This window comes from Schistocerca serialis, chromosome 10, assembly GCF_023864345.2.
Source record: "Schistocerca serialis cubense isolate TAMUIC-IGC-003099 chromosome 10, iqSchSeri2.2, whole genome shotgun sequence".
Classification (NCBI taxonomy): Eukaryota; Metazoa; Arthropoda; class Insecta; order Orthoptera; family Acrididae; genus Schistocerca; species Schistocerca serialis.
In genome coordinates this window covers 60,794,897-60,822,013 of record NC_064647.1, presented here as the reverse complement: position 1 = coordinate 60,822,013, position 27,117 = coordinate 60,794,897, and the positions used below count along the sequence as shown (strand labels likewise).

General features: G+C 41.7%; 1 protein-coding gene across 9 annotated transcripts in view; it reads right to left on the bottom strand.

Annotated features, from left to right (window-relative positions):
* LOC126424754 (zinc finger protein 679-like) overlaps positions 1–27,117 on the bottom strand; it is a 319,807-nt gene that overhangs the window by 154,112 nt on the left and 138,578 nt on the right. For 2 of the 9 annotated variants that reach the window (XM_050087483.1, XM_050087484.1), the window contains one exon: positions 5,088–10,814. The exons of 4 other annotated variants lie outside the window; for them this stretch is intronic. In XM_050087483.1, coding sequence (XP_049943440.1) covers positions 10,010–10,814 — 805 coding nt within the window. In that variant the 3' untranslated portion in view covers positions 5,088–10,009. 3 more of the 9 variants (XM_050087488.1, XM_050087491.1, XM_050087487.1) reach the window with 3 other exon arrangements.

Below are 27,117 nucleotides of genomic sequence, written 5' to 3'. Positions count from 1 at the left end.
GGCAAGGTGTAGTGCGGATTCCTTCGAAGTCGACCAGACGGTGCAGTTTTAAAACTGGGATTTGGCAATGAGCTGTGTGGTGCATCCTGAAACATGAACTTGCAGTGCGACCATACCACATCGACTTGTCTAGTCTCTAACAGTGGAGCAGTTAGTGTTAGTGTTCAAGTTGTCAGATTTTAGCCGAATTAACGAATATTCAGAAAGATATTTGGAAGGTACTGGCATTCATCAATGATACATAACTGTGGACAACAGAGGCTACGTTAAAACTGACAGTCGAGATCGCAATAACATTTGTTTATTTACCGGTTTCGGGTTATGTTAAAGCCATCCTCAGAATTTTTGGCCCCTTAAACGAATATTATCGCGATATGGACTTTTGATTTTCATCTATTCACCAATGAGGGTACTTTTCATACAAGTGGAATAGTTAACAGTATAACACCATTTTTGGGGTCGTGAAAATCCTCATTTAATCCAGGAAAAGGAACGTAATCCTCCTAAGGCGAATGTTTGGCGTGCTGTGACCGCCATTAGAGTAACAGGGCCCAACTTCTTTACACTCCTACAGGAGCTGTGCTGGCCCTGGCTCATGCGTTGGTTTAAACCTCGTCTGTTACTCCGTTTGGTTTCCAGCGGTTATTGCGGTTGTGCCATGGTTCTTCCTCTTTCTACGTATGGCAGCAGCGGTGTGTATCGATATTCGCTCCTTGTACTATCTCTGCTCTGTTGCTTACAGTTTCCGGATAGCCGGTGTGCGGCAGTCGGTCGGCTGGTGTGGATCAGCCAGGAAATCTCTGTGTGGTGCAGTGGGCTGGGCCCATTGGCGGTCTCTACGCAGTGCCGGAGTGTGTGGGGGCTCTTCCGATTGCTACGAGGTCCGTGGCTCAGCGACCCAGGACATGAAAGTTGAGTGGTGATTTAATTACCGAAGCCAGTCTGTTCACAGTGTGCTGCTGGTTTTCGTGGTTGGCTGTTGGGGGTATTCCCGTGAGCAATAGCGAGTGTTCGAGATGGCGAAAGTTTGGCCTCCATCCGGTGGAGTTTAACCGTATTTTGGTTATTTCAAGTCCAAATGCAGCAGCAGAATTTCCTGCCTTGTGGCCGTTAGCGTTCCGGTTACCTGCCCTGTCCAGTGAGGTAAAATTCAGGCAGCGTCCTTTCCTCACCGTGTTGTCGCTGTCCAACACGTGTGTGTAGTTTTGACAGCTTATGTATACTTTGGTTGTGGGCGACTACGCTTTTTACGTTTTGGCTTTGGAGTTCCTTGTGTACCGGTCGGGTGGAAAGCAAGTCGTCTTGTCGGTGGGTCTGTTGTCCGTTGACTGTCTCTTGGTTGGGTTGACAGTGGATCGGATATAGTTGTGCTAACTACCTGTCTCCCCTACGAGAACGTTAATATTTCAAGTGTAGACCGACCCCAGGAAACTTCTGAGCGCCGCTGGCTGTACTGCGTTTTCTTACTGGTGTTTGTGTATTTTAATGGCTCATAGCCGATGGATTGAATTTGTATGCTTATAGTTGTGTTTTAAATAATGGGCCTTCAGCCATTTTAAAACTGAAAGTTCCTTACTTGTCAAGTCTTGCATTGTTTGGGTCTCCAGCCTCATTTAAAATATTTTTTTTTTTGGATAAAGCTTTGGGCCTTCTGCCTTTTGAAAATTTATTGTAGTTGTGTTTTTCAATCTTGGGCCTTCAGATGTCTTAAAATTTAAATTCCTTACTTGTTAAATCTTAAATTGTTTGGGCCTTCAGCCTCAATTTAAAAAAAAATTGTATAATGATAAAGCCTTGGGCTTTCTGCCTTGTAAAAACGTATTGTAGTTGTGTTTTGAATCACGGGCCTTCAGCCGTTTTAGAAGTAAAATTCCTTATTGTTAAGTCTTAGATTGTTTGGCCTTCAGCCTCCTTTTTTGTCAAAAAAATTATTTAAGGAAAAAGCTTTCAGCCTTCTGCATTTGAAAATTAATTGTAGTTGTGTTTTTAAATCACGGACCTTCAGCCATTTTAAAATTAAAGTTCCTTACTTCTCAAGTCTTAGATTGTTTAGGCCTTCTGCCTCCTTTTGAAAATTTATTGTAGTTGTGTTTTAAATCATGGGCCTTGAGCCGTTTTAAAAATTAAAGAGGTTGTGCCCTTAAGCCATAAGATTGTGTGACATATTCAGTCGATAGTTAAGCTCAAAAATTTGCGTTGTAATGTTTGGGCAACTGAATAAAGTTGTGTGTGTTCGAGTGTAACTGACAGCCGCTCACTTCTGGCCCCTTTCCACAATTCCAACTACCTGTTCTGTCCTGAGGATTTGACCAGGTGTTTCACCACAGTGAATGCAAATGTGTACTTACCGATGTAGAAAGAGTACGTCACTGAGGAAATTCCGATACAAATCCGATGAGTGGGTCCTCCCAAGGTTACTGACCACTGCAATATAACTGCACTTTACATACATAGCTTGACCACATACAAGGGGTGTTCAGTAACTAATGCATCACATTTTTTTTTTTGGGAAAGCAGGTACATTTTATTCAGGATTCAAAAACAGCATATTATTCCCCACTCTTTTGGCTACAAAGCCCTATTTTTCAACGTAATCTCCGTTCAGTGAGACGGCCCTACGACACCTTCCTGGGAGGGCCCGTATGCCCGCACGGTACCACTCCACTCGTCGAGGTCTGACCCAACGCCTCGCTGCATCAATAGCCTTCCTGTCATCCACGTACTGCTTGCCGCACAGCGCATCCTTCACTGTGCCAGACAGATGGGTGGCGGAAGGAGCGTTCTGCCCAGTGTGTCCGCACGTTCCAACGTCGCAGCAGTCACAGGTGAGACCGGACAGCTTTTTGCGACCCTGTTCCGACGATGAGAGACGCCTCGCCCTACGACTTTCCTTGCTTTTGTTCATTGACAGGTCTCCATAAACATTCTGCAAGCGTCTATGGACATCTGTGATACTCTGGTTTTCTGCCAAAATAAACTCAATGACATCTCTCTGATTGGAATGTACACGGTGTCCGAAAAGTCTTTCCCTGATTACATAAATTGATAACTCAGGCTAGAAGTAAGATACAAATATGAAAGTAGTGTCTAATTGTTTACAAACTATCAAAGTTTTTTTTCTGTTTTAGGTTCGCAGTACGTAAGTAGTGGATGAGGTGCAGTGCCCAAGACGCCATGTTAACCAATCAGGAGAAGGCACAGTGTGTCCTGTGGTACCATGAGACACGATCACCAACCACAGTGCAGAGACACTTCCAGACAACATTTGGAAGGAATCCACCTGATGTCAAGAGCATTAAAGCCTGGTATGAGAGGTTCAAGAACACAGGATCGGTTGCTGACTTTCCGAGGTCTGGTCGACCGAGAACCTCAGCAGGCGGGTAGAACCTGTAAGGCAGTCTTTTCTGTGAAGTCTGAAGAAATCGGTGCGCAGGGCCTCACGTGAATTACAGATGCCAAAAAGCTCTCTCCATGACATTTTACACAAAACGTTTATTGTTTCGTGCATACAAAGTGCAAATCGTTCAGGCCTTGCTGCCCAATGACAGTACACGTCGGTATGACTTTGTGGTCGAAATGCTATTACGTATTGAGGACGATGATGGTTATCTCAGACGAATTGCCATTTCCGACGGAGCGACCTTTTTTGTCAGTGGAGTAGTGAATCGCCATAATGTGCGCATTTGGGGTTCACAACCCCCTGGCGAGGTCATGGAGTGCACCATATGCAGTACAAAGGTGAATGTTTGGTGCGCGCTATTGCACGATCGAATTATCGGGTCATTCTTCTTCGCTCAGGCTACCACACATCTGCAGTGTATCTGGACATGTTGCAGCTGTATGCTGTTCCTCAGCTGCTTCAGTATCACCCAGATGTCTTGTTTCAGCAAGACGGTGCACCGCCTTATTGGGGTTTGGACGTCCGTGCCTATCTCGATATGACCTTTCCTGGGCGATGGATTGGTCGTGATGGGCCAACGGTTTGGCCTCCACGCTCTCCTAACATAACCCCATTAGACTTCTTTTTATGGGGTTATGTGAAGGACGAGGACTACCGAACACGTGTACCAGATCTTGAAACCTTGCGGCAATGGATAACCACAGTCGTTGAATCGATCCCTCCAGTGATGTTGGCTAATGTGTGGACGGAAATTGAATATCGCCTAGATGTGCTACCAAGGGTGCTCATGTGGAAGTTAAATGATGTGTGAAAAAAACTTTGATAGTTTATAAATAATTAGACACCATTTTCATATTTGTATCTTACTTCTACCCTGAGTTATCAATTTATGTAATCAGGGAAAGACTTTTCGGACACCCTGTACTTCTCTTACAGACTCATTTTGAAGGCTATGTGTAGCTCCGCCACCTATAGGAATCTCATAAAAAGTATGGGAGCAGAAGTGCGAATATTCTGCGATGTCCCACAACTAATTCCGCATTCTTTCAACCGAATTTGGCCGAGTAAAACAAAGTGTTGCATTATTTATTGAACGCCCCTCGTAATTCCTGGCATATGGATCGATCATGGTGGACCATTGCACTGGCGATCACAAACGCTGGACTTGACACACTATGAGTTTTGCTTCTGAGGAAAGGTCAAGCAGCGTGTGAACGAAAGGAAAATTAACAGCTTCAAGAATCGATTATGAGAAGTGATATAACCCACGCTCCGTGAAATGTGTAAACGGGCTTTACGTTCCACTGTCAGTCGTTGATTTCTATGTGTTACACGTGATATTAAGTTGAGATCATTATGTAAATTCTAAGAACTTGTGCATCCTGAGAAGCACTTTTTGGTTGTTTGCACTGCATTCTATGACTGGGAGGCCTTTTCGGCCAGTTCGGTCTCATCCTGTTGTTATTACTCATTTAGCACCACCCATGAGGCACGTGTGATTTATGGTATGCCACACACGCGAGTAACCTTGCCCCATTGTTGGTGAATGACCGAAACGAGCCTTCAGGGGATCAATAAATGACATCCACCGTGCATCACCTGAAGAGCACAACTGGATGAACAGATTGGACTTAGAAATCTAAGAACTTGTGTAATGTGTACATAATTTAGTATAATACTTTGGACATTTGGTTCTGTACCTGTATTTTGCTTGTCATCTCTTACACTGTATACTTTTAAAATTTTATATTTGACCCAAGCTCTGTATCATCATACGATAAATAAAATAAATTATGTAAATTACAAATAATGGAAACATTCATTTAAATTAATTTATATACACACTTCACGAACAGGAACATATCTAACATACAACAGGTTAGCACTATAGCAACAGTTAGCAGAAAAAATGGCGGAGTACAACAAAGCATGCCTTCTGTAATATGACCACTAACGATGCAGCTTACGAGCGGACAAAAACTATTGCAGAATCATGGGCTGTGAAACAGCTGTTGGTATAAGATGCCTGCAACTGCTATTTAACTGACAACGGGTCCCAGAAAAAGTGCATCACAGATTTAGTTGAAATTTATTACAGGTTTTTGTTTCTGATACAAAATCAACAGTTCCGCTGTTCTCCAGCTTGACATTCAACTTTTTTTTTTCTTCACAAATTCGACGTGAAAGATTTCTGTGTCATGTACAACCTAGTCACTGTTTTTGATTATGGACTGGTTCATAACGTTCTGATACATTAGCAGCTGGTAACTACACTGTCTGCCACTCCATTACATATATACGAACCATATTACAAGCAATATCCTATAAATAAAGAAAAGCGATTCCACCAGTTTTTATTGTCACTTATCGCCATTTAACATGGGTCAGTATCCCCACCTGAATATAGTGAACTGCTTTTTGACGCTGCAGCATTCTACCAAAACTATATAGGGCCTGTGTAATGTACACAAATCAATCGTAATTCAACAATTAGAATTAAACTGATTGCGTCCAGTCTTCGAGGTTGAATTTCAATTTCCAAAACTGCTGCCACATTATTTTTCATTATGCATGTTCACATTGTTTCCTTATGTGTGACTGAAGTGCATATAATTATTTGCTTGATACCTTTTTTTAAGATTTAAATCTAAGCTTTTAATCTGCCCAGTACCTCCGAGAATCTCTTTAATTCTAACTATACCATATACACTGTGTGATCAAAAGTACCGGACACCCCCCAAAACATACGTTTTTCATAATAGGTGCATTGTATTGCCACCTACTGCCAGTTACTCCATGTCAGCGACCTCAGTAGCCATTAGACATCGTCAGATAGTAGAATGGGGCGCTCCGCAAAACTAACGGACTTCGAACGTGGTCAGGTGATTGGGTGTCACTTGGGTCATACGTCTGTACGTGAGATTTCCACACTTCTAAAGATCCCCCGGTCCACTGTTTCCGATGTCATATTGAAGTGGAAATGTGAAGGGATATATGTAGCATAAGAGTGTTCAGACCGATCTCGTCTGTTGAATGACAGAAACGGCCGACAGTTGGAGAGGGTCGTAATGTGTAATAGGCAGACATCTATCCAGACAGGAATTCCAAACTGCATCAGGATCCACTGCAAGTACTACGATAGTTAGGCGGGAGGTGAGAAAACTTGGATTTCATGGTCAAGCGATTGCTCATATGCCACATATCACTCCAGTAAATGCCGAACGACGCCTTGCTTGGTGTAAGGAGCGTAAACATTGGACGATTGAACAGTGGAAAAGCGTTGTAGAGTGACGAATCACGGTACACAATGTGCCGATCCGATGGCAGGGTGTGGGTATGGCAAATGCATAGTGAACGTCATCTGCCAGCATTTGTAGTGCTAACAGTAGAATCCGGAGGTGGTAGAGTTATAGTGTGTTCATGTTTCTCATGGAGGGGGCTTGCACCCCCTGTTGTTTTGCGTGGCCGTGTCACACCTTCTTGCTCCCCACTGTTGAAGAGCAATTCGGGGATGATGACTGCATCTTTCAACAAGATCGAGCACCTTTTCATAATGCACGACCTATGGCAGAGTCGTTACACGACTATAACATCCCTGTAATGAACTGGCCTACACAGAGTCCAGACCTGAATCCCATAAAACACCTTTGGGACGTTTTGGAACGCTGACTTTGTGCCAGGTCTCACCGACCGACATCGATGCCTCTCCTGAGTGCAGCACTCCGTGAAGAATGGGCTGCCATTCCCCAAGAAACCTTCCAACGCCAACGCCAACGTTTACCTGCGAGAGTGGAAGCTGTCATCAAGCTAAGAGTGGGCCAACACCATATTGAATTCCAGCATTACCGATGGAGGGCGCCACGAACTTGTATGTCATTTTCGGCCAGGTGTCCGAATACTTTTGATCATATAGTGTACCAGATGGTTGCAACTGAAGTGCATGTACTCACGAAGTCGTAAGGCAGCGAAAATTGGTAGATATGCTGACGTGGAACCGATTTACAACGAAAAAAAGTAGTTCAAATTTTGGCTACCAGGTGCAAATCTTGACGCTGTATAGCATCCCGTTGACCTGTGTGATGCTCATATGGAACATGTTGTGTAATCGACAGTTAATAAAATCACCGTTACGCCTTTCTCGCTCGCTTGACCTTTTCTGCTCATGACCCATTTCTAACCCACTACGCAGGAAAATATTTTATGCGTCTTTCGTGCACTCACAAAGCCAGATTTGCACCTGGTGGCCAAAATTGGAACTAATGTTTCCAGAGCGTAAATAGGTTACACATTAACGCATTTAATTTATCTACCAAGTTTCGCTGCCATATGATAATTACTGCCCACGTTGGATCTCTGCCAGTAGCTGCATTTTAATAATAACGACCTGGTATATAAGTATGTCTGGCATGTAATATTGTCTCCTCTCTGGAGTAACTGTTTTATACACAGAACACTCGTAGTTGTCAAATTTTGTGATACGACACCATCCTCGTTAGTCCTTGTGAACTGACCATTATTGTAACCATTATCAAGCAGATGTAACAGCTCACATATTAGCCTAACACAAATTATCCACTAAAGCGCTTTTCTGATTGAACTACCCTTTAGAGAACAAAATGTGGTAGCATCTAAAGTTTTATCAGCGTGTATTTGCACATTTTTATTTCTTTTGATACTGATGTGCAACTAAATGGAAGTTTTATGCAATTCTTTACATCTTGAAGTATTCTGTTCTTACTAAGGCAAGACAGGTTTGATACTATTAATTGTGGACAATGCACAAGAACTGATATTTTTTAAATCAACTTGACATAGTACAGTTATGGCTATGAGGAATATTTCACGAGTTAGATCATTTTGCACTTTTGTGGTTGATCGTATGAAGCAAACTGCAGTCGATATAATAAGCTTACTGCAAATACCTATTATACTAAGATTACACTTTTATCACACTGACAAAAATAATTGCAGCACCAAGAAGAAGTTGTGTGACAAACGAAAGATGGTAGGCGTGTTTACACGTCTGAAAGATGATGTCTATTCTAATTTTGAGCCAGTCGCGTAAGAATGGCGCTAGTAGTGCCACCATACGGATGAAAATCAGGTTTGCTTTAAATACACGCTGTACCGTTCGTGAGCGTTAGTTACCTGTGAGACTGGATGTAGTGAACTGATGTCAGTCAAGAATGCCTTTAAGGCGACAAAAACACCATTATCAACACCTCACTGAGTTTGAAAGAGGTCGTGTAATATGGCTAGGAGAAGATGGATGTTTCTCCTGCGGCACTGCAGAAAGACCTGACAGGAATGTAGTCATTATACGTGACTGCTGACAGCAGTGGCCACGGGAATGTGTGGTCGAAAGAAGGGCGGGCTCGAGACGGCCACGTGGCACTATGGACAGGGAAGACCATCGTGTTCGGCGTGTGGCTCTGTCGCGTCGTACTGCACCTGCAGCAGCAATTTGCACAGTAGTTTGCACAACACTGACACAACGAACTGTTACAAACCGGTTACCGGTACTTCAAGGATAGCTCCGAGCCAGACCGCCCATAGCCTGCAAGCAATTTGTCTGCAGTCTAGCCACACTGGACATACACCTGGAGTTGTGAGTTGTCATCAGGGGTGTGGTTTTGTGTGACAGCAGGGGCACTCTGATGGTTATGCCACGCTCCCTGACCGACAGTGTGTATATCAGTCTGATGACCTGTTGTGCTGCCGTTCATGAATAGCATTCCAGGGGGTGTTTTCCAACAGGATAACACTCGTCCACATACCGCCGTTCAAACCAAGACTGTGGACATGTTGCCTTGGCCTGCTCGACACCAAATCTGTCTCTGATCAAGAACATATGGGACGTCATCGGACGACAACTCCAGCATCATTCACAAACAACATTACTCATTCCTCTAATGACCGACCAAGTGCAAAAGACGTGGAACTTCACCCACAAACTGACATCCAGCACCTGTGCAACACCAATGCATCCACATCTGCATGCCTGCATTCAACACTCTTGCGATTACACCTGTTATTAATGGACCAGCATTTCATATTTGCAATGGCTTATCTCTTGCTTACCTTAAACATTTTTGCAATGTTAATGACGTAGATATACTTAGTAAATGTATTCCCTAAATTTCATTCCTCTACATTAATTACTGTTTGGTGTAGCGATTTTTTTCCGTCAGTGTACTTTTAGGATTGCAGTGCTCAAACTACAATATTCAGTTTACATATTACAGTAATGATGAACTGAGTCACAGGCAATTGTAGTTTTATGAAACATCTTTTAGGACGTCTTCGTTATCATCTTCATTTCTGGTGCAGCCATAATTATACTCATCACCCATTCTAATGCAGACTGCGTTCTCTAGGTTTGTGTGTCTAGCGAAGAGTATCACAAAGTTGTAGTAACTCTGTTTACTTGGTGACGACAGTCAGTCGCAATAGGTAACAGGAATGGCAAAACTTTATCACGTTTCAGAATAAACGCTATTTGTACAAACAGGAGGCTTACGACATGTCCAAAATGTCAAACTTCTTGTTTGTCGCAATGCAACGTCGGCTCATTAACCTCTTACAGCACGCGTCAGAACAAAAAGGGCATTAGCCTGAATGCAGTTGCAAGGGTTGCACCAAGATCGAACTTAAGGTGAACGTCTTGTGGCAGACGCAACAGTTGAATGGACGATCCCCAGTGTGCACACGTACATGGTTGTTCAAGCTGCTGGGAAACAAGAATTTCTTGTGACAAAATCTGCAACTGAAAGGTTGTGAGTGCATATTAAGGAGACCTTTTTCCGTGAATATGTTGAGACACAGGTCACAAGTGAATTGACGTAAGCCGTTGTGCACTCGCGAATGTTTCTTCAGGCAGCTATTACTGATGAATTTCTTGTGACACACTTTGCAGACGTGAGGACGTTCGCCCGTATGCAGACGCGAATGACTCCACAGTGTGCCTTGGCTCCTGAACACCTTGTGACACACTTCACACGTGTACGGACATTCACCCGTGTGCTGACGTGAATGTGCTCTCAGGGCGCCGCTGGTTGTGAACGCCTTCTGACACACGTCGCAACGATGCGGGCGTTCACCAGTGTGCAGACGAAGGTGGACCTTCAAGGTAGAGCTGCTTTTCAGTGTTTTGTGACACACGGTGCACGAATGCTGAAATTCACGGCTGTCTATATGTTTGTGTTCTTCCAGGTGCTGCAAATGTGCAAATTTCTTCTTACAGGTGGCACAGCTGTACGCAAGATGTCGTGTACCAGTTTTGTGCGTGGAGAATACTGCCGCCTTGGTTGTGCACTGTACGATGTTGGCTTTTCCTGCAGCTAATCCAACCCTGGTAGCCAAACCGCCACTGCCATCGGCACTGTTGTTGTCCTCCGCGCCAATGAGGATCATACTGCAGAATTGCGGAAAAAAAGTTTGTCAGACAGTGAAAAATCATAAAAGAATAATTATATTAAAATGCACTGTATCCCTAAATGTCTCATATGACCCCCATGTCTTCACAGCGTATTACAGGGTTGCAGAGAAGATTATAAATAGCGAGCATAATGCATTGATACCGCAAATACGAGAGTTGGAACTTAAATAGTGGCAACTATTTATTCACAACCGATGCAAAAGAGTTACATGTCTGCACCTGTTACTGTCCTTCAAAGTAGTCACCGGCGTTGTGTAGAACCCGTTGCCAGCGATGTGGAAGGCCTAGTATGCCGTAAGCAGAGCCTGTTCTGTTGATGGTGCGAATGGAATGGTCTACTGCCTGTCGAATCTCTGGAACAGTTCTGAAGCGAATGCCACGAAGTGATTCCTTCATCTTAGTAATCAAATCAAAGTCACAAGGACTTAAGTCCGGGGAGTATGGTGGATGGTACAGTACTTCCCAGTCCCATCGACCGAACATAGCAGCCACAGCTTGCGCTGTATGCGCCCGCGCATTGTCGTGGGTTGCACAGAAAGTGTCGCCGCTTCTTTCACAAAGCTGGCTGCACAGTAATACTGTGCATTGACGGTTTTCCCAGCAGGAACGTAATGCGTTAGGGTAACACCATCACAGTCGTACAAGGGAATCGCCATAACTTTAGACCGCTCCATTCGCACCATCAACAAAACAGGCTCTGTTAACGGTATACTACGCCTGCCACATCACTTGCAACGGGTTCTCCACAGCGCTGGTGACTACTTTGAAGGACAGTAACAGGTGCAGACATGTAACTCTTTTGTATCGGTTGTGAATAAATAGCTGCCACTATTTTAAGTTCCAACCCTCGGATTGGCACCTTTCTGTTGAGATAAGTGTGTACAGATGTCTCCGAACATTCACATTATACGAACTCACATCCACTGATAGCAACGTTACTGCAATGTCAAATGTAAGGGAAATATGAACCCCCACTACTGCTCTATCAGATGTACTAAATTTGCCAAATGTAGCTTTAGAACTCAAATATTTCCTATTTCAACTGGTCTTCACAGATCCCTTCTGTTCAAACTAATAGGTAGTGTTGGTAAGTGTCAGGACTGTTCCGAAGGCCTTCTTATTACCCAGAAGTCTCTCGTCACAGAAATAAGTGAGTGACACTGCTTATCTACAGCAGTTGCTACTTCGTCCGTTCAGCGGTATGAAAGAGTGCTGCATATACTCATGCTTAGAAGAGTTTACAATTTCGTTCCTGGCTGGTAGTTGTCGTTAGGTTGAAGTGAAACTTAGGCGGTGTCGTTTCCAGGATTGACAATGTGGTTTTTACTTGGGCAGTGGTGGCATAGGGTAACAGCAATTTGTGTCCAGACCGCACATCCGAGATCAGCCTTTACACACAAAAAAATGGCAGTATTGTGCTTGTTCATCGAAATTTAGTTTCCTGTTAATGGAGTTAAGTCTTAAGATGTACCAGGAATTATTCAGGAGGAACAATTTTAATTAGAACTGAAACCTCCTGCCTTTCACAGACCATTGCTCTACTGTCTGGGCTACCCACACACAGCCTGCCCTCACAGCTGCACTTCCACCAGTACCTTGCCTCCTACCTTCCAAACGTCACAGAAGTTGTCGTCTATAGCCTGCTAGACTAACACCCTTGGAAGAAAGGATATTGTGGAGAATTATGCAAAGACTGGAATGTAGGAGAGAGACACTGGCGGCAGTAGTGCTGTGAGGCAGGTCGTGTCTGGATAGCTCAGTCAGTAGGGTATTTGCCTACTAAATGCAGATTCTAGTCACTATCAGTTCACACTGTGGTGCAGAGTGTAAGTTCATAAAGACTGGGTAGAATTATTGAGATCTTGCTTATTCAGATAACAGTATTTAACCTCAGACCAGTTAGAAACAATAAGTTTGTGCTTGAGGAATATGCTAAAAGTGGTGAGCTTTAAATTTTTAACTGTAAAAATACAGCAACCAGCCACTTTTTAATGCGTTTTATTAATGCCAATATGCATTTCGGGTTTGCACCCATCTTCAGCTGGCAAATTACATGGATCTTCAGTTGTTCATTTTACAACTGATAGTGCATAACTTTAAACTCGCGAAATTGAAGGAAATGATTGGAATCGTTGCTTTTGCACAGGCCTGCTGCAGCATCCGAACTGCTGTCGAGATTGTACTACTGTGGTAACTGAAGATCCATGTAATTTGCCAGCTGAAGATGGGTGCAAACCCGAAATGCATATTGGCATAAATAAAACGCATTAAAAAGTGGCTGGTTGCTGTATTTTTACAGTGAAATATCATTATCCATGGCCACAGAGCTCAACAGTCCAAATAAAATGGACAAATTGTTACTTTAAATTTTCTTTTTCCAAACTTCCTCTTAATATGAGGTGTCTGGGCTTAATCAAATAACAAAATAAAATGTAATTACTTGAGAAATAATTGAGATATTTATTGATGGTATGTTCCTACAAGTATGGTAACTCAATGTTTTTTATACATCTAACACATCTCAATAGTAGGATAATGGTGGTTCTGGCACACTTTTGATATCAAGTTGATATGCAAGTTAATTAAATTGTAACAGAGGATTGATTTATGACCTTAACCTATCATTCTGCTAAGTGGTTTTACATGTAAATCCTCCCACTTCCCTTAACCTATTGTTATGCTAATTGATTTATGACCCCCTGGGATAATCTGTCCTTCTACAAGCACTCTTTTGATATCAAATCCACTAATTAATCTGATTAATTAATTAATCTAATTAATTAACCCCTCCCCCTCTGGGAAATCCCCCGCCCTCCCATCCACTGCCCCAATTCTTCCCTCCCCTTCCCTATCTGGAAACTTATGGGAAAAAGACTTGGTTTGTGCTGGAGAAAAGGAGCTCACGATATGAAACTGAAATCAATGTCAGTTACATAGGAAAGGATAAATTTATAAAATTCAGTTTTCAGGGCTTGGATTTCTTTATCTGGCGGGAAAGACTCGTATACAGTACCTTCATATCCTAATTACATAATAACACTGACGCCGATTGGAGTAGTTGTCTTGTTGGAAAATTTTCGAATGTGTGCTCGCTTTGACATGCAGGGATCAACAGAGTTAGTGCATGATGCCACCAGTAGAGGATGTCCCACCTCCACACCTCACCCCCTCCTTGGTGGCAAAAAGACTGTCCATGCTGGAGAGGAAGGAACCCATGACAAGAAATTCAAATCAATATCAATTATATATTGCTGCTTATTCTTTATTTAATCAATTTCCAGAAGATGGAGCTCCCCCCGCTTGGGTACAGCTCATGTCAGCGCCCATTAACCTCGCTTCCCATGACATAATAAGTGGAATCACCAAGGAATGGAATGAAGTATAGAATAGTAGCACCAGTTTGGAGTCGGCCATGTGTGTGTCCGGGCGCCACTATGCAGCTCAAAAACCGCCCAATGCCCTAATTCCAGATCACAATTTCTTTTTGGTCACCAGTCTTCTGGCTGGTTTGATGTGGCCCACCACGAATTCTTCTCCTGTGCTAACCTCTTCATCTCAGAGTAGCACTTGCAACCTACATCGTAAATTATTTGCTGAATATATTCCAATCTCTGTCTTCCTCTACAGTTTTTGCCCTCTACTGCTCCCTCTAGTACCATGGAAGTCATTCGCTCATGTCTTAACAGATGTCCTATCATCCTGCCCCTTCTCCTTATCAGTAATTTCTGCATGTTCCTTTCCTCTCCGACTCTGCACGGAACCTCCTCATTCCTTACCTTACCAGTCCACCTAATTTTAAACATTCGTCTGTAGCACCGCATCTCAAATGCCTCGATTCTCTTCTGTTCCGGTTTTCCCAGTCCATGTTTCTCTACCATACAACACTGTATTCCAGCTGTACATTCTCAAAAATTTCTTCCTCAAACTACGGCCGAATTTGATACAGGTAGACTTCCCTTGGCCAGGAATGCCCTTTTTGCCATTTCTAGACTGCTTTTGATGTCCTCCTTGCCCCATCTGTCATTGGTTATTTTACTGCCTAGGTAGCAGAATTCCTTAACTTCATCCACTTCATGACCGTCAATCCTGATGTTAAGTTTCTCGGTGTTCTCATTACTACTACTTCTCATTACCTTCATCTTTCTTCGATTTACTCTCAGTCCATACTCTGTACTCATTAGACTGCTCATTCCGTTCAGCAGATCATGTAATTCTTCTTCACTTTCAGTCAAGATAGCAATGTCATCAGTGAATCGTATAATTGATATCCTTTCACCTTGAATTTTAATTCCACTCCTGAACCTTTTTTTTTATTTCCACCATTGCTTCCTCAATGCAAAGATTGAACAGTAGGGGTTTTCTTCTCAGCGATCACAGGCCCTGTAGACCACGTGCTGCATCAACGATCTGCTTCCACCACCTTCTATCTCTCGCAGTCTCTCTCCACCCTGTGGAAATTCCTAATGCTGTGATGTCCTTCTGTATGTCATCTTTCCGCCTTGTAGGAGGTTGGCCCAATGGTCTTGTTGCCTGGAGAGTTCCTTCAAATGCTTTCTTGGTGAATCTCTTGTTTTTCATTCTAGCCACATGTCCAGCCTGCTGCAGTCTCCTACTTTTTTAATTTCTGATGATAGTAGGTTCATTCATTAACTCATAAATTTCATTGTTCTTTAGAATACTCCACATGCCATTCTCCAACACAGGTACCCAGAGTTTTCTTTCGAAAACATTCAATTTTTCTCTTTCGTTCTTTGTAAGTGTCCAGCTTTCTGAACCATACAGTGCTATGGGGCAGATGATAGTGTTGTATATCTTCATCTTTGTGGTGATTGACGAAGCTTTACTTTTGAGTGGGTTGCTTAGTGAGTACAGACATCTTGACCCTGAGGCTATTCTTTCGTTTATATCCATTGTTATAATACTTTTACTGTTGAAACATGATCCAAGATATTTAAACTAAAGAACTTTTCTGAACTTAGAATGTTGGTCAATTTCAAAGTAAGGATCTGGGTTTATGACTTGACCTCGACATACTTGTCTTACACCCTTTTTAATATGAGCACTATGTTCTTTGTTGTCCACTCTTATTATTCCCTCTTGGCTGTGTACATATTGTATATGACCTGTCTCTCCCTATAGCTTACCCCTACTTTTTTTTATAATTTCGAACATCTTGCACCATTTTACATTGTCAAACTCTTTTTCCAGGTCGACAAATCCTATGAACGCATCTTGATTTTTCTTTAGTCTTGCTTCCATTATTAACCACAACGTCAGAATTGCCTCTCTCGTGCCTTTACCTTTTCTAAAGCCAAATTGATCATTCACTAGTGCATCCTCGATTTTCTTTTCCATTCTTCTGTATAAAATTCAAGTAAGCAACTTGGATGCATGAGCTGTTAAGCTGATTGTGCGATAATTCTCGCTCTTGTCAGCTCTTGGCATCTTCGGAATTGTGTGGATAATGCTTTTCCGAAACTCAGATGGTATGTTGCCAGATTTATACATTCTATACACCAACATGAATGGTCGTTTTGTTGCCACTTCCCCCAATGATTTTAGAAATTCTGATGGAATGTTATCTATCCCTTCTGCCTTATGTGATTTTAAATCCTCCAAAGATCTATTAAATTCTGATTCTAATATTAGATCTCCTATCTCTTCTAAATCGACTCCTGTTTCTTCTTCTATCACATCAGACAAATCGTCCCCCTCATAGAGGCTTTCAATGTATTCTTTCCGCCTATCCACTCTCTCCTCTGCATTTAACAGTGGAACTCCCTTTGCACTCTTAATGTCATCACCATTATTTTTAATGCCACTGACGGTTTTTTGACTTTCCTGTATGCTGAGTCTGTCGTTCTGAAAATAACAGCAGTGATTTATTTTGATATCGATTTAAGGACAGTATTACAAGCGCAATCAGAAAAACAGTGATCTATTTCTGCATTTAATTACTTCGTTTTTTGATGTAGTTTACAAGACCTGCACCTTCCAAAATCAAATAAAAAGCAAGAATGACGAGCTTTTCCCACAAAATAAAAAAACTGGATTTTATAAATAAACAATATATTATTACACCCTCCACACTGTAGCTGAATTTCCGGTTGTGGGATCATTCCAGTCCACCAGCTCAGCGATTTTTCCTAGCAATTTTTCTGGGAGGTGTGGGGAGGTAGGGGGTGAGGGGGTGGGATGTCCTCCAGTGGTGGCACTGCACACTAGCTCAGTCGATCACCGCATGTCAAGGTGAGCAAACACATGAAAATTTTCCAACAAGACAACACCTGCAATCTCCATCTGCGTAATTACACAAGTAAGGCATGTAGTTGTTGGAGAAGATAATGCTTGCACCTTCCAGTCCAATAGCTCAGCACAGACAGACAGACAGAGCGTTTTCCGCCAGTTTCCAGATAGGGAGGGGAGGAGGATGAGGAGGGGAGAGACTAAGCCTTTCCTGCCAATTTCTGACCAGGTAGCACTCAAATAAAGAAAATAAACTACCCTATCTCTTTCGTTTCCAGCAGCTCTGCACAGACTGAGTCTTTTGCCTGCCAATTTTCTAACAAGGGAGAAGTAATTAATTCATCAATTTAATGAATTAGTCAATTAACATTGAATGTGTGCTTGTATTGGCGATGGAGATTTCCTAGACAGTTGGGGGAGGTGGAAGCGGAGGGGTGAAGCATTTCACAGGACAGACTATCCCCAGGGAGGTCATAAATCAACACCCAGCGAGTCATTAATCAATCAGCATACCAACAGGTTTGCCCTGAATGTATGTGCCTTGCATGAAGAAAATGCACCAGCACTGCCATTACCCTACTACTCACCTCAATATGCTTGAGAGACATCTAATCTATATCCAACTTTTCTTGGAGTGTCTTGCAGGATTGCAGACATAAGATTTGTGACGGCTGCACAAATGTGATGGGGCAGGTCTGGTAGATCATGCAGCTGGTGTCTCTAAATTTTTGATAAACCCTTACAGAAAAAAGTGGCATAATGTTTCAACTACTTCTCCCAATCCAGTGATCTGGGAACTCATGATCCAAGAAATCTCTTGCAATGTTCGCAAAATGGCATGATGCACCATCTTGTTGGAAAATAATGTCACGAGGAAGTTGTCGCAGAGCATACATGTCTACATATGTTGTTGCATTTAATTATAAGCTCCATGAAGAAGAATGGGCCTATAACCTTGTCCTTCAACTATCCGCACACATTCACTTTCACAGAGTCATGTTCACAGCGAATCACTAGGTGGTGTGGGAGAGGGAGTGGATTCAGTTTCCCCTATGTGGTAATTGTGCGTGTTTACAGTGCTGGAAGTGTACAATGTAGCCTCGTCAGAGAAACAGATGAAATGACGAATGTCTCACTTTGCCTCGTTTCCATCCATTTGTGCCAGTATTGTCTTAGCAAATGCCTACCGCTGCAGTCAGTCCTCAGGCTTCATTTTGCAACGAAGCTGCAGTTACTACACCTATGGGTGCAACCTTTTGTGGACAACATCGAGTGCTGTCGAACGAGGTAACTTTAACTGCCTACTTGTTTATTAGGCCGACTCTGCTGGAAGAACATGCAGATTAATTCAACTGTAGCCTCTGCAACTGTGCACTTGGTGTGGAGGCCAACATCGAAAGCAGACTCCCAGGTTCCCCAAGCCGCTTCCCATTTCTTGATTGTTATGTTAAGTGGGAACATCGTCGGTTGGATGGAGCCCGTACGCCGAAAACGACGGTTTTCCAGTGTAACAAACTATCTTCGCCGGAGAAAGCACGCAAAACATGGTTCTGCTGTGGAATCCACATGGCTACTGATGCGCGCGTACTTGAACAAAGCAGTTACGTGCATTCGGATGTGGTACCAACAACCGCAAACAAACACAGAAAACATTTTGAGTTACCATACCGTCACTAAATTCTCAACTATGTCACAATTTATTAAATTTCATATTATTGTATATTTAAATTGGACATCTTGTATCATACTCTATTTACTGAATCATAAATTTTATTCCATTGAAACAGAATCATTGTACCAGTGAACAGCCCAATGCTTAATTTCGAACTCATCTATTCATTTCTGAATGGGCGCTTACATCTTCATCTATGGAAATACCCTGCAACCACTGTGAAGTACGTGGCAGAGCGTATTTCTCCTTGTACCACGTACTATGGTTCCTTCCCATTCCATTTGCATATTCACCATGGGAAGATTGACTGGTTAAATGTTTTTCTGCTTACTTAGTCTTACCATGACTTCACAATACCTATCGCAGCAACATGTACGAGGCAGCAGTATTTTCCTTCTTAACACTGGTTTTAAAAATATTGTTAAGCACGCTTTAGTGGGATAGCTTCTGTCAGTGCAAGCTTTTAGGCATTTCCATGTGACTCAGCATTGCATCAATAAATGAACAAATTAATGTAGACTATTACACACTCCAACTGAACAGGGCTTTTTTGTGAATAAAACTGCCTTTTCTTGCTGCACTGTAGTTTATTTCTCCCAGACGTTTCTCGCCCTTTCTTTTAGTTTTTTACTCTAATGCATCTTCAATGGGAGCTAGAACGATACTTTTGATGTGTTTAGATTGTCAAACAGTTCACGTTGTGTTTGTTAGGTAAATAAGTAACTAGTTACAGTTTGTTGGCATCTGCATTTCCTCTCCTCTGTCCTGGACGTCGCACTACCACTTCATTTCCAAAGCATAAGCACATTTTTAATTTCCGAACTTTTTATTCACAATGTCCGCCATGTTTATCTTCATTTTTGTGGTGCACTATTACTCTGGTGAACAACATGCAGTTTGGTTATCTCAAAGTATGTCTGCAACTAGGACTAACCTACAAGCTTCCTATATTGTTCTTTTTTTTCCATTTCGTATCTTATTGTAATACATGATGATACACAGTATCTATGGTAGATATGAACACCGATTTGTCAGGATGACTATATGCCTGGTAATCATGATCGCAATACCACGCCCTCCCTTCTCCCCCCCAAAAAAGAAGAAAGTATTCGATTTTCAGTAAGCTCGATCACAATTGAAAAATGTGCATGGAATCAGCCTCTTGCAACCATAATACCAACCACGTTGATAATGGGAAACCTTCTAGTAATTGTGTATGTCCTGCCAATAGTCAGGCTTCTCTTTACCATCCAACTGTTTACTGAATAAACAAGCATCAACTAACGAAATAAAACAAGAGTAGACTGAAGCTGTTTATATCCCAACATTTCGGTGAAGCTGGCAGTGTGATACAACACTGCATTCAGGAGACAAACTTCATGGGATACCTCCTAATACCGTGTCGGACCTCCTTTTGCTCGGAGTACTGCTGCAACTAGACGTGACATGATCTCATCAAGTTGTCGGAAGTACTCTGCAGAAATACGGAGCGATGCTGCCTCTAAGCCATCCATAATAGCGAAAGTGTTGCTGGTGCAGGGTTCTGTGCACGAACTGACCTGTCGATTGTGTTTCATACATTTTCGATGGGTGGCCAAATCGTTTGCTCGGACTGTCTACAATGTTCATCAAACCAATAATGACCAAGGAAAACAGTGACCAACATCCCAAGCTGTATAACATTTTGTCCTTCCGTTTAATTTGGCATTGTGTAAGACAGCTTATTCTGATTTAAGAATATAGATGGATATGCCAACTCATCTATTATATTTGCTTATGTTAGTTATGGTATTTTGGAAAACAAGTGACACTTTCATGCTACCATGTGGGTTCATAGTTTTCAATATTGTGAGTAGTTCACCAATGAACAATCTGCTATTGACTATCTGCTATTTCAGATACCACAGTCACTTTCATCAAATCTGTGTAGCAGGACTATTATTACTGCCTCTTGTGTAAGAATCTACCAAATTTAAATAAAATTTATAAACAGTAATTACAACAAGAGAATAACGCATCAACTATTTCAGAATACTGAGGTGACCACAGTAACTGAAGAGCCCACAGTAAATGAGGAATGTAGTGAAGATGAAAACAGTAATGTAAGTGCATAAACAGTGTTCTCATGTATGTCAATCGCAGCTCATTAGCCATAAAGCTTGCTTGACGAAAAGAACGTAACATTTTGATTATATTGTGTATATTTGTTGCAACAAAATATTACTTCACTTTCATACAAGTCATTTACATTAACATTATTTTACAAAGACATCTTTAAACAGGCTACTGTAATTACATAACCACTTTAATATTAGATATCGTAATATATATGATGGTGAGTCAAATGAAAACCTTAAATATTTTTAAAAATATTATTTATTGTGCAGAAATGGTACAAAGCTGTATCACTTTTCAACATAATCCCCCCCTTGCTCAATGCAAGTCCTCCAGCGCTTACAAAGTGCATAAATTCCTTTAGAAAAAAATTCTTTTGGTAGTCCGCGCAACCACTCATGCACCGCGTGGCGTACCTCTTCATCAGAAGTGGCGTACCTCTTCATCAGAACGGAACTTCTTTCCTCCCACTGCATCTCTGAGTGGTCCAAACATATGGAAATCACTTGGGGCAAGGTCTGGTGAGTATGGTGGATGAGGAAGACAGTCAAAATGCAGGTCTGTGATTGCTGCAACTGTTGTACGGGCAGTGTGGGGCCTTGAATTGATGTTGCAAAAGGACACGTGCTGACAGCAATCCACGTCGCTTTGATTTGATTGCAGACCGCAGATGATTTTTTAGGAGATCTGTGTATGATGCACTGGTGACAGTGGTCCCTCTAGACATGTAATGCTTCAAAATGACGCCTTTTTCGTCCCAAAAGAGAGTCAGCATAACCTTCCCAGCTGATGGTTGTGTTCGAAACTTCTTTGGTTTTGTTGATGAGGAATGGCTCCATTCCTTTCTCGCTCTCTTCGTTTCCAGTTGGTGGAAGTGAAGCCAGGTTTTGTCCCAGGTAACGATTCTTGCAAGGAAGCCATCACCTTCTCGTTCAAAGTGCCGAAGAAGTTCTTCACAAGCATCAACACGTCATTCTCTCATTCTGACGTCAGCTGCCGTGGCACTCATCTTGCAGACACTTTGTGAAACTGGAGCACATCATGAACAATGTGGCGTACTGACCCATGACTAATCTGTAAACATGCTGCAATATCATTCAGTGCCAATCGGCAGTTTTCCTTCACTATGGCTTCAACTTCTGCAATGTTCTGTGGAGTCACAGCTCGTTGCGCCTGACCTGGACGAGGAGCATCTTCCATTGAAGTCAGACCATTTGCGAACTTCCTACTCCATTCGTAAACTTGCTGCTGTGACAAACATGCATCACCATACTGAACATTCATTTGTCGATGAATTTTAATAGGTTTTACACCTTCACTACGCAAAAAACGAATAACAGAATGCTGTTCTTCCCCGGTGCAAGTCGAAAGTGGGGCGGCCATCTTTATACTGGGACTGCGATGGAATGTGTGCATTTGCACTATGCTGCCACCTACAGGCCATTCTGCGCGCTGTTTGTAGTACGTTTACCAACGTACAGGATAACGGCGCGAAGTTTTGATTTGTTATTACAAATTTAAGGTGTTCATTTGACTCACTCTAGTACGTAGCACAATACTGTATCAGTTTTCTATTTCCAGTACTCCCAAGACATACTGTGGAATGTGCAGAGGGGAGTACACCTGTGTTAACATCTCAGAGATCACCACATTCATCTCTGAGTGAGCCTTATGCTTCAGCAAGCAAGAGGCATAGGAGGGAAAATTGGCCACCTCAACATTGTCTACTTTAAGAGACGTTCAAGTGTCACTTAGTGGCAGCAATGAAGATGATAAGTTCGGACAGTATGCTGCTGCTGAATTGAAAAAAATTAAAAATCCAGCAATTAAGGATGAAGTAAAATTGAATGTGATGAAATCTATCATGGACGGGATTCATAAAGAAATCAGTAACTGATTTTAAAGTTACGAGATTGGCTTTCATTAATGAGTTATTTTCAAATAAAAGATTGTGTTTTGTAAATTATTACTGTTAAACTTTGTACTTCTTAACAGCTTCCCACTGCCATGAAACATAACCTGATGAACTAAAGAATTCACAAAATTTTTTGCGCACTTCCCTGGCGCACAGTGACGTGTGATTTCCACTCTGCCGGGATATGCTTGAGAGAGATTTCTCTGCTTGCCAAGAACCATTGTTTATGGTGCACAAGTCTGTGTTTTCTGTATCAGCATCTGTCAGATATGTGCTGTCAGCCTCTTCAATCAAGTAGTTGTGCAGTATGCACAAAGTCTGAACAATTAATTCCACTTTCTCAACAGGTAGTCGAATTGTACTGAGAAGAACTCTAAAGCGGTTGGCTAGAATTCCGAAAGCGTTTTCCACTACTCGCTTCCCTCTTGACAGTCTGTAATTAAAAATCTGGTTGGGCTTTTGGTGCTGGCAGTCTCTATAGGGTTTCATGATATGTGGCTTCAGGGGAAAGGCATCATCAGCAAGTACCACATACGGCACTTCAATGTTCGTGCCAGGAAGTGATTTTTGCTGTGGTACCTCCAACCAGTTCTCCTGGAGTGCATTGCTGACCCGGCTGCTCGCATACAGCCCACCATCACACACACTCCCGCTGCACCCAATGTCGATTAAAGAGAATCGGTACCTAGCGTCCACAATAGCTAGTAAAACAATGCTGTGGAATTTTTTATAATTGAAGTATGCTGATCCAGCAGTTCGTGGTTGGGCAAATGCTATGTGTTTCCCGTCCATTGCACCTGAAAATAAAAGTAAGTAGTTTTATATAGCAGTACATAGACTTGCAGTGTGGGAGCCTAAAGCTGATTTGGGTGTATTTCATTAAAAGAATTTTAAATACATTTTATTATTTTCAGATTTTCTCCACATTATGTAACTTAATTTTGTGGCTTACCAATGCAGTTTGGAAACTGCCACAGCTCATCAAATTCTTTGGCAATTTTCTACCACTCTTCTTCTGTTGCTGGTGCCTGTAACGTTATATACTTAATTACCGCCTGAGTGGTATATACATATATTCAAAAAAATAACACAAGTGCACCTTTAAGTACTGGTCCTTTAAAGTGTTGCAAATTGCAGTGCACACATCCACAACAGCTTTTGAAATGGTGGGCTGTGCTATTCTGTGGCTAAAGGCCAGACTCTTAAAAGATTCTCCAGTCGCCAGGAACCGTAATGTTACAACCAGCCTGCAACATAACAGGGCATGAACTGGTATTTTATCAGTGATCTTGGCTGGTATGAACACAAAACATATAAATATTTAATTCTTACTTTCGAGAAGGTGAGATAGCCTCCCTCATCACTGTGTCACACTTTCTGATTCTATTTTCTATCATAGACAGCAGCTTCTTGAAACAAGCCATGTCCATCCTTACGAAGTTCCGAAATTCTTGTGGATCTTCGGGCCTCGGTTCTTTCATTAACAGTGAATATACTCCCCTATCTTCGTCCGTTCTTTCCAGCCACGGTCGAACCCAACAACGTCTGGCTTTTCGTTTTCGTCGCCATTCTGCCCTAATCCGAAGATTTACTGTCACTGCCAGGGTAGTCGCTCCAAAAACAAGGCATGTGCAATAAGCTGTATAAATGTAAATTTCGATATACATATATCTGTGTGTAACCAAGTGTCATAATATAAAACTGTTGAGTCTGCAATTCAGAACAGTACTAAACTACGTAAGTGAAAAACAATTACTTAATAAATAAAGATAAAAATAATTTGTTACTAAATAGGAACGCAAAGTTTTAAAAATGGCTGCACGTTCAGAGACCGTTTCTAGGTTACAATTGAAACAAATGAGCCCTCGGTCATTATTTTTAGGCTTAATTAACCTGGTTTCGACACTGATAGGAGTGCCTTCATCAGAATTACAAACTACTAAAGTGGCCTATAACATAGTCACAGACTTATAGGGTACGGTAAGACATTTTTATATAAGGAGTGTAACTACTGAATAACAGTAACAGACAATGGCAGTACTTACGTGTGGCATATAAAGTAATTAACACACCAAAAGGGCTTTAGCCACAAAATATTTAAGATGGAATGAGTGAAGGCGCACCTGTACGGCCACAGAATGCAACGGACTGAGGTGCCCGCATTAACAAATGCGGCCAGGTGAACATGGATGGCATTGCACCAAGTGTGCCATCTAGTAGCCGTGCGTTCTAGTAGCCGTAGGCACAATTAGGCTACTTCACATTCAAGTGTAGGCAGATAAAATTATAATGAATAATGTTCAGTACATAATGAAAATCAACATTGTTTGACAGCGGTAGACAATGTAACATTTTATCTGCATCAGAACTTAGAAGTACAATATAAAGCATAAACACGTCATTATGAAAAATACAGAGAGGGCTGAATGACAGCTTGTAGAAAGCAATACAAACTTGAAATACAGCCAAAAAACCATTTAATAATTAAAAGTTATGAGATTGAATTAGATGAAAAAGAACATTTCGGCAAACTGCACAAGGAGACCCGAAGTCTAATGTCAAGTAACGACTTCATACCGTTGAAGAAATTTTTATTACGTAGCTGCAGCTGTTCATTGAGAATGAGGGTATCACTCCGAGAAAGATGTTTAAAAATCTCCAATTCTTCCAGAATATCTAATCTACGCCCTTTCTTTTGTAGCTATCGCAAATAGCTTTAGGCGCGTTACCTGTAATAAGAAGATGGCCGGCACAGGACGAATTTGGGGGGCTAGTGCCATTTTTTCTTAACAGGTGTTCTTTATATGTGGTTGTAAAGGCATGTCCTGTTTGACCTATGTAGTAAGAAGAACAGGTGTCGCAAACAATTTTGTAAATGTCAGAATTTTCTAAAGTGGAACGAATAGATTGTAAATTATGAATGAAATTTTTTTTTTTATAGTTATTGGTAGAAAAAGCAACGTTGCAGTCGAATTTATTTCGAAGAAGGCGTTGGATCTGATAGGAGAGGGGCCCCAGGAAAGGAAGAGAGAAACAATTTTTTGGGTTGGACTCAATAATAGAGGTGCCGAGTGTAGTAACTCTTTTAGTAGTTTTCTTTTTAAGGAGGTCATCTACTATGTTAAGTTTACACTCGTTATTACCTGCTATCATTTTGGGTACATTGATTTCGTCCTTGAACTTTTCTTTCAAAAGTGGATTGGAAGTAGCTCGGTGAATAGCAGTCAAAGAAGGCTTTTTTATGAGACTGGATGAGTGGAAGATGCAAGTACGATCTGGTCAGTATATGTCACTTTACGAAAAATATTGAAAGAGATTTTATCATCTTCTATGATAAGGGGATAGATTAGATATTCTGGAAGAATAGCAGATTTTTAAACATCTTTCTCGGAGTGATACCCTCATTCTCAATGAACAGCTGCAGCTACGTAATAAAAATTTCTTCAACGGTATAAAGCCGTTACTTGACATTTGACTTCGGGACTTCTTGTCCAGTTTGCTGAAATGTTCTTTTCCTTCTAAGTCAATCTCATAACTTTTAATTATTAAATGGTTTTTTGGCTGTATTTCAAGTTTATATTGCTAAGCTGTCATTCAGCCCTCTCTGTATTTTTCATAATGATGTTTTTATGCTTTATATTGTACTTATAAGTTCTGATGCAGACAAAATGTTACATTGTCTACCGCTATATGTACTGAACATTATTAATTATAATTTTATCTGCCTGCACTAGAATGTGAAGTAGCCTAATTGTGCCTACGGCTACTAGATGGCACGTTCGGTGCAATGCTATATTCTCCTCAGTCCGTTGCATCCTGTGGCCGTACAGGTACGAGCAGCTCATAGTGGCTCGCCTTCACTTATTCTGTCTTAAATGTTTTGTGACTAAAGCCCTTTTGGTGTGTTGATTACTTTATATGTGACATGTAAGTACTGTCTTTATCTGTTACCGATATTCAGTACTTACACTCCTTATATAAAAATGTCTTACCGCACCCTAAAACTCTGACTATGTTATAGGCCACTTTAGTAGTTTTTACTTCTGATGAATTCACGCCTATTAGTGTCGAAACCTGGTTGATTTAGTCTAAAAATCGTGACCGAGGGCTCATTTGTTTCAATTGTTAAATAGGAACCTTGAGTTCCTTGAGCTTACAGACATAATTTGAACATACATTCCAATATATCATACAGTCCCCCTCAAGATGAGTGCAGTAGAACGAATGAATTTACAAGGCATCAGACAGTTCTATTTTCTTTTCGCGCATTATGACTGTCTGCTGCGCATGCATGGTAGGTTTATCTCACGTGGATGGTGTAATAGGTCGGA